The sequence below is a fragment of the Pipistrellus kuhlii genome, unplaced genomic scaffold (assembly GCF_014108245.1).
Source record: "Pipistrellus kuhlii isolate mPipKuh1 unplaced genomic scaffold, mPipKuh1.p scaffold_m20_p_4, whole genome shotgun sequence".
In the NCBI taxonomy this organism is placed as follows: domain Eukaryota; kingdom Metazoa; phylum Chordata; class Mammalia; order Chiroptera; family Vespertilionidae; genus Pipistrellus; species Pipistrellus kuhlii.
In genome coordinates this window covers 32,978,561-32,987,170 of record NW_023425540.1, presented here as the reverse complement: position 1 = coordinate 32,987,170, position 8,610 = coordinate 32,978,561, and the positions used below count along the sequence as shown (strand labels likewise).

Genomic DNA, 8,610 nt, shown 5'->3' with positions numbered 1-8,610 from the left:
AAAGTATGCAACCTCAAAGACTGGGAGAGGTGAGCCTGCCCACTCCAGTACCTTTAGATGGAACTTAAATCATTCAAGAGACTCATTAAAAACCTCCAGAATTTCTTATAATAGTACCTAATAATCCTTACCTTGATATGTAAACTCTCTTCTTTTAAGCATTTGTTCATCATTTATGAAGTCACAGTGCCAAGCCTAATGCTACAATTCTACAATCCAGAATTTAACCTGCACCCAACACCGATGAAGTACATAGGGGGTTGGGATAATACATAAACTTGTAAGACACAATTTGCTTTTAAAAAGTTTCACCTTCCGGCTTTGGGAATAGATGTAACTGGCCATACTTATTATTTACTTTCTGACAAGGACTGGTCTAAATTACACATTAACTACCTTCATCTAACTAGATTGGGTACAGATATCTTTCAAATAAGCAAAGCGAGACCCAGGAAGTAATTTGCCCAAGGTCACACACAAACAGCAAGTAATTGCTGGAGGGCAAAGCAAGACCACCTGCAGGAAAGAGCAAGCAGGTTCTTTGGCAGCAACTAAAGATGTTTTTGGAACACCCTTCCACAGCACGTGTGCCCGCATGACTCCCTCCTCCCCCCCCCCCCCACCCTGGTTCTGTATGCATGTTCTTTTTCTAACTCCAAAGTGACATTAATTTTAACACAGTGTTTCCTAAAACCTACACAAGATACTTGGCCATTTCATTCATGAAAACTAGTCCCTTTAGAAGAAATGTTAACAATATGAAACACAGGAGGAGAGGTGAGATCATCTTCCATCTAATTTATTTGTGCTTTCATACAAGAGTTATATGGTGAGTGTAAGCAGAACCATGAACTTCCAGGAGATTGAGTTTGAATTCTTATTTCTATGGCTGAGCCTTTAAAATGTCCACTTGGGATACTTCCAATCCCAAGGCTGAAAAATGACGAGTGTGTTTATGTTAGGGAACTCCCCTATCCCCTCCCCAGCCAACTGAATCTAAGATCCCTGCAACCATGACTAAAGAATTCTACCCTGACCCTTTAATACATGCATACCCCTCATTCAGGTAGTTATAGAAACTCAGATATTTATATGAAAATATTTCACATTATTATAAGTATTTAAAATGCACTGAAAATTAAAAAGGACAGAGCAACTCCACCTTATCCAACCTATTAATTTATTTAAAAAATCAAGCTAGAGTGGGAGTAGAACCTCATAATCAAAGATTCCTAGTTTAGCCAAAACCCATTTGGCTCAGTGGATAGAGCATTGGCCTGCAGACTGAAAGGTCCTGGGTTCAATTCCAACAAGGGCATGTACCCTGGTTGCAGGCACATCCCCAGTGGAGGGTGTGCAAGAGGCAGCTGATGGATGTTTCTCTTATTGATGTTTCTAACTCTCTATCCCTCTCTTCCTCTCTGTAAAAAATCAATAAAATATATATATATTTTTAAAAGATTTATAGTTTAGTCACTTGATAGAATGTGGCAATGGACCAATGAATCCATCAGATCATTACTTTATAGTAAAATGAGAAATGGTTGCAAATCGATGGAACTGTTGTAAGAAATTAAATATTCTGTGTATGTATGCGCGTATATAGAATGTAACTTTTACTATAAATACTAAGAGTTAAATTTATTTCAAAAAATACAAAGCATAAGTGACAAAACTAACACCTTTTATTTCTGGGTGATGGGTACAGGTAATGTTTATAGTTTCCTATATTTAAATTTTTCAAAATAAAGAAATAAAAATGTTGATCTCATCTACTTTTAATACAAAACACACATGTAAGGAAATCTTATGCAGTGAACCTTTATCAAATAGACCATATGCTTTCACAACAAAACCTTGAACAAATTCACACACACATATATACATATATATATATATATATATATATATATATATATATATATATATATTAGAATGCAGACATAAGAATCACAGAGATGAAAGAGACCTCAGAAATCAAATCTAAACCTCTTCCTTTTAAGACTAGGAACTGCTTGAGTGCCTTTTCAAAGTTATATGCAACTAGTTAATGTCAATCCCATCAGAAACGCTCTAATCCTGGCTCATGAAGTGGTCTTTAATAAGTACCACATTTGAAAAATGATTTTGTTTTTGTATTTTAAAGTCCAATTTTATGGCACATTTTACAATGCAAACTTAGGCTATTTGATTTTCTGTATTCAGCTGAATTGGTTTTGTAAAAACACTGGCAAGCTTGACTTCGTGAACTAATGATTACATTGACTTCCAAGCACAAAGTTGAGATTTTAGCACACATAGAAATCAGTTAAGTGGCTCAAGAGAGTCCTTACCATTTGATGTGAATCCAAAAGGTATGAAAAGCATAGACTATTATCTTTATTCAAAAGTAGGTAAAGCACCTGGGAAATTAAGAATTTCTTCAATTTGAACAAATGAATTGGTGTTATAATGGAAACATTACTTAAAAGTTTATCTTTGGGCCCTGGCAGGCAAGACAGTTGGTGAGAGCGTTGTCCCGATATGTAAAGGTTGTAGGTTTGACCCTGGTCAGGGCACAAACAAGAAGCAACCAATAAGTGCATGAATGGACGGAGCAACGAGTTGATGGTTCTCTCTCTCTAAAAATCAATAATAAATAAATAAAAAAGTTTATCTTTGGAAAATTATTCAGACTAGTATATAAAAAAGGACATACTTGATGAAAATGGGGCTCTGTAATAAATCTGAAAAGTCCAAGGCTGATCATAAATTCCTGTGCTGATTATGGTGGTAGTCACACCCCAGGCATATAGCTTCTTCAGTAAAAGGTTTACCTTTGCCTTACGTAAGCCCTGTCCATTGTTCTTGTGCTTCTAGGTTCATAAACCTTTAAAATGTCAGATTATTCCTCTTTTTCAGACTCCTCAAAGGCATAACCACCCTCAAGAGAACACATCATTTTTCTTGTAATACAATCCCTATCTTGCTTTCTCCAATCTTCATGTAATCTTCCTTATTTCCAAATACACAAAAGAAACTGCAAAAGTATAATTCTTGGAGCATTTGAGATCTTGCTTCCTGACATATTGTCAAAACATTTGGCTCAAATAAACTCCTTTAAAAATCTCATATATGCATACCCCATGGACATGGACAGTAATTTGGTAAAGGCCAAGGAAGAAGGAGGCCAGAGAGAGCAGAGGCGGGCAAAGGGTGGGGAGGGGGACTCTGCAATAATGTCAATATTAAAAAATTTTAAATAAATCTCTATAGGTATATTGACATACTTGAATGTTTGAATTGCAGACTGATGATCAACTTACAGATTCAAAATATTTCCACAAAAACATAGTTCTAAATTGGAGGGATAATCACAATCAACTTGGCTAGTGACATGCCCAGTATTATCAGCTAGTTTTACTTTACTAATAAAAATCTGAATGAAAAGGAAGTGCTGAGATTTTAGAGCAAATGAATTGGCTTCCTTTCCTTATTAACAGATTGGGAAACAAGCAACCAGCATAACACCCAAAGGAGTTTAAAACAATAACAGATATAATTGCTGAGTGTAGTTTAGCAAAGCTTAAAATTAACAGCACTAATGACATCAAACAGGTCTATTATAGAAAGAAAACACCTGGTTTAATATCTTATAAAATATGTACAGAACTTGAAAATTCCTGTAAGATGCATTTCAAGTCACAACTGAATTATAAATGTAATCAGGTACTCTGATATAATGAAAGCGCCTAGATGGTTTTAAAAAAAAAAAAGCATGTAAACCATAAAAGATTAAAAAGTATTTTAAAATATACACAATAAAATTCTAGCCAGTGGTTTTAAATTTTGATTTTTAAAAAGTAAATATATATTTACAATCTTTAAATTTCACAAGTTGTTACTTTTATATGGTCTTTATTACCAAGATAACATAAAACAATAAAAAGTTCTTTTAACCATTTACACACAGAAGAAAAAAAATCAATAGGGAAGTTGGTAGAATGTAGTATCAGTAGATATGAACGGTTAGGGACTTTATTAATGGAGTCATAAAACAGACTTAACCAAAACTGCAAGCTAGGAAACAAGTGGTTTCACTTCATTGCAGGGACCCAGTTTCCTTATATGAAAAGGAATGATTATAAATAACAGTTATGTGAAGGGAGGATTCTGGGAGGATTCAATGAGATTACCTATTGGAACTAATGAGGCACTAAGACATGACTGCCTAGGGCGTGAAAGTTCACGGCACAGTACACAGAGCAACCTTCCTGAAAGGTTTAAAAACTTCAAACAACAGTTCTTAATATCAGAACCAATGTTGACAGCATTAAATCCTTAATTGGAGTGTTCAGTCCAGTTGATTATCAAAAGCTATTTATAAAATGCTTCAATACCAATGATATTAAAGCTACCAAAACTTTGTCATGACCACAAAGGTTTGGCTTCTCTGGTTAGAGTCCAAAGTCATTTTGCATGCTGGCACCACAGCAGAGATGTCAGACACTTCTCAATCACTCAAACAATCTGGAATTTGCTTTCTGTTTTCCCTCTGTCATAATCTCCAACCATCTTCTTGATGTGGGACAACTTGCTCTTCAACTGCTTGCAATAATTCCTCTTATTTTTGTAATCTGCAGACTGAAAAGGAAAAAAAATATGAACCAGGTAAATTTAACAAAATAAAAATGAGTTATGTGTAGCTGCTGGGAAGGCAAGGTCAACTAAAAAAAGGGGACTATTAGTCACCAGAATTGTTGGGAGTGTTAAATGATGTAACATGTTACATAAGGCACCGGGCACTATCTCAAACCAGAGAGGCAGTTGATGCTCTTTGCTGAACAACATCTTCTAACCTGAGTTTTTAAAATGATACTTGAATTTCTAACAATTTGTAAAGTGACCAAAAAAAAAACACAAAAAAAACCCACCACAACCCAAAACTGGGAAAAACCAATATGGCAGCATAAGTAAACACCTGAAATTGCTGCCTCACACAACCACTTCAAAACTACAACTAAAAGACAAAACAGACATCATCCAGAACCACAGAAAGACTGGCTGAGTGGAAATTCTACAACTAGAAGGGAAGAGAAAAGCATAGAGGAGACTCAGAGGAGCTGCGGAAATAAAGTGCAGAGGTACGGAGGCATGCGCGTGGAAAGGGCTGGCAACTGAGGATGCTGTTGTCTTTTTTAGTCAGGAGGGAGACACAAACTCCTGACTCCTCTGAACTCCAGTTCCAGCCAAGACTCTGGGGATCCAGACTCATATGGGGAGAAATTGGACTGTCTGGCATCAGATAGAACTCAAGGACAGCTTCCTCTCAGAGGTGCTTGCAGCAATTACCAATTACCGTGGGACCTGAAAACCTGGGGACCTCTTTGGGCAGGACTGAGGATCAGCCATAGCTGTCTGCTCTGCCCTGTTAATTCCCTGAGACCCCACTCCACCCAAGCTGTGTGCAGAGGCTTTTGTATATGAATGGCCTGGCCCTTTGCAATCTAAAATTATCTTACAAACTGCAGCTAGATCAGAGAGACCCAGAACATTTCAAAAGAAGGCCCAAGGACATCCATAGCAGCTTGCATTGCTTCACAGCTGGGCCTCATCTGGGCACCTCCAAACCCCAAACAAAGAAAAGGAATCTGCAGTTCTCTCTATAGCTCCTGCTGGGTCGCCTCAGGCAGAGGCTAAATTAGCACCTCCTTGGAGATCCAAGGGCCAGTGTACCCAGGGATCAGAGTAGGACCATAAGATTACAACTCCTCAGATCCATAAGGGACACACTCAGGGGGCAGACTCAGTGAGCACCAAAGCCCCACTGAAGCAAGGCTTGTCTCACAAGGGTGTCTCCAGCACAGAAGTTCTCCCATCATAGACACAACTGATCCTCACAGCCAATTAAAAATATGATCTTATTTTTGCACCCAGAGCTACTTGTTTTAGCTTCATGAGAAGTGCTTTGTCTGAGGTAGAATTTCAGGTATTTACCACTAGACCAGTGGTCGGCAAACTCATTAGTCAACAGAGCCAAATATCAACAGTACAACGATTGAAATTTCTTTTGAGAGCCAAATTTTTTAAACTTAAACTTCTTCTAATGCCAATTCTTCAAAATAGACTCACCAAGGCTGTGGTATTTTGTGGAAGAGCCACACTCAAGGGGCCAAAGAGCCACATGTGGCTCTTGAGCCACAGTTTGCCAACCACTGAGTTAGAGCATCATCCCTGTATGTCAAGGTTGCGGATTCAGTCCTGGGTCAGGGCACATACAAAAAGCAACCAATGAATGCATAAATAAATGGAAAAATAAATAAATGTTTCTCTCTCTCTCTCTCTCTCTCTCTCTCTCTCTCTCTCTCTCTCTCTCTCTCTCTGAGTCAATCAATAGTTTTTTAGAGAGAAATCATACATACATGGTTCCATTTTTTTAATAGTTCCATTTATATGAAGTTCAAAACAGGCAATATTAATCTGTGATGTTAGAGGTGAGAATGGTGGTTACCTCTGGAGAGAGCAAAAATTGTAAGAAAGTACAGAAGGGCATTCTCAGAGTTACAAGGAAATTTCTTGATCTGAATGCCAGGTACAAAGGTTGCTTTGTGAAAATTTACCAACTTGTACATTTATGATGTGTACTTGTATGTATATATACTTCAACCTTTAAAAAAGTTTTTAAAAATCAGTATTGGTGATAGATCCAAACAACTTAAACTGAGGTTCCAACTTCTCAGTTATAGTTTATGTGGTAACTATTGGGCTTTCTGTCTATAATCAGTACATGCGTGACAAGGTATTCTAAAGGTTAAAGGAAAAACATGCAACAGAAAAATTATTCCTCGGAGAATCTTACAAACTGGGATACTTACTCCCTTAACTTGCTTCAGTCTATTGTATTCATCAGCAGCAGCCTATTAATGAGAAACACAAGAGAATATGTTCAATGGGCATTTTTATGTTCAAAAATATCATCACTGATGCTATAATTTGAAGCTAAAGATGCAAAAAATACAGGAAATTAAAATAATGACGTTTTAAAGCTCTTAAAACTATTATGGTCAGCAGGAGGCCTGAGGAAGCTGGTGAAGAGAAACTTTTGATATATTTCTTAGTTCTTACATTCCATTCACATAGGCAGGTAACTATTTTGCTGCCTCTCATCTTTCCTGATGCCAGTCCATGTGCCACGCTGACACCAGAGAAGTCTCTTATAAAACACTGTTCCGTCATGTCATATAGTGTTATACAAGTTGTCAGAGCTCCCCATTAACCTCTCTACTCATCTAGTCTCCTAACTATTCAGTTTTAGCATTCATCATTTGCAATTCCTTTTAATTACAAATTAAACAATTAATCATGTTAATGCTTCCAGATTTCTATCATGTTCTCCCTAAAGCTGTACTCATGTACCCTTCCCTTATTTTGCCCAATGAATCTATAATGGTTACCTCTCAGTGAAGCTTCTCCTAAACTCTTTAGGCCTTCAGCAGATCTAATTCCTTCTCTCAGCAGTTATTTATAGTACTTTCTACATATAACATGACTATGACATTAGTCACATTGTCTAGGTTGTTTAGCTATCAAGTTTCTCTCTTGGATATGAATTCTTTGAGGGCTGACACAGGATTTTATTTACCTAACTTCCATACTTCTACATTAGGGCATAATAATGATCAATACTGCTTAATGAATTGATGAAAGTTTATGACAACACTATAACATCAGACAAAAGCAATAAAAGAAGAGACCAAAAAACAAAAGACCAATAAAACTAAGAGCTGGCTCTTTGAAAGGATAAACAATAGTGATGAACTGCAGCCAGGCTCACCAAAAAACACAGAGAGAGGACCCAAATAAACAAAATCAGAAATGAAAGAGGTGAAGTAACAACTAACCCCACAGAAATACAAAGGATTGTAAAAACATACTACAAACAACTCTACTCCAACAAACTGGACAAACTATTGTAAATGAAATGGACATATTCTTAGAAAAATACAAGCTTCCAAAACTCACTGGGGAAGAAAAAAAAAAAAAAACTTGAATAGGCTGGTAACTACCGATAAATTGAAGTAGTAATAAAAAAATCTTCCAGCAAACAAAAGCTCTGGTCTGGACGGCTTTACAGGGGAGTTTTACCAAACATTCAAAGAACTAAAAAATTCAAGACTAATCCAAAAAATTCAAGAGGAAGGCACATTTCCAAGCTCTTTCTATGAAGCCAGCATTACCCTAATTCCAAAACCAGATAAAGACACTACAAAGAAAGAGAATTACAGGCCAATATCATTGATGACCACAGATGCTAAAATCCTCAACAAATTCCTAGCAAATCGGATCCAGGATTACATTAGAAAGATCATACACCTCCGAAGCCGGTTTGGCTCAGTGGTAGAGCGTCGGTCTGCGAACTGAAAGGTCCCGGGTTCGATTCCAGTCAAGGGCATGTACATTGGTTGCGGGCACATTCCTGGTAGGGGGTGTGCAGGAGGCGGCTGGTCGATGTTTCTCTCTCATTGACATTTCTAGCTCTCTATCTCTCTCCCTTCCTCTCTGTAAAAAATCAATAAAATATATATTTTTTTAAAATTGATGCAGAAAAAGCACTTGACAAAATCCAACACC

General features: G+C 37.1%; 1 protein-coding gene across 4 annotated transcripts in view; it reads right to left on the bottom strand.

Moving 5' to 3' along the window:
• Window positions 1-2,466: 2,466 nt before the first annotated feature.
• OCLN (occludin) overlaps window positions 2,467-8,610 on the bottom strand; it is a 44,595-nt gene continuing 38,451 nt past the window's right edge. For all 4 annotated transcript variants that reach the window (XM_036408829.2, XM_036408828.2, XM_036408830.2 and 1 more), the window contains 2 exons: window positions 6,855-6,896; window positions 2,467-4,623 (listed from right to left, as the gene is read on the bottom strand). In XM_036408829.2, coding sequence (XP_036264722.1) covers window positions 4,501-4,623; window positions 6,855-6,896 — 165 coding nt within the window. In that variant the 3' untranslated portion in view covers window positions 2,467-4,500. The remainder of the gene's footprint in view (window positions 4,624-6,854; window positions 6,897-8,610) is intronic.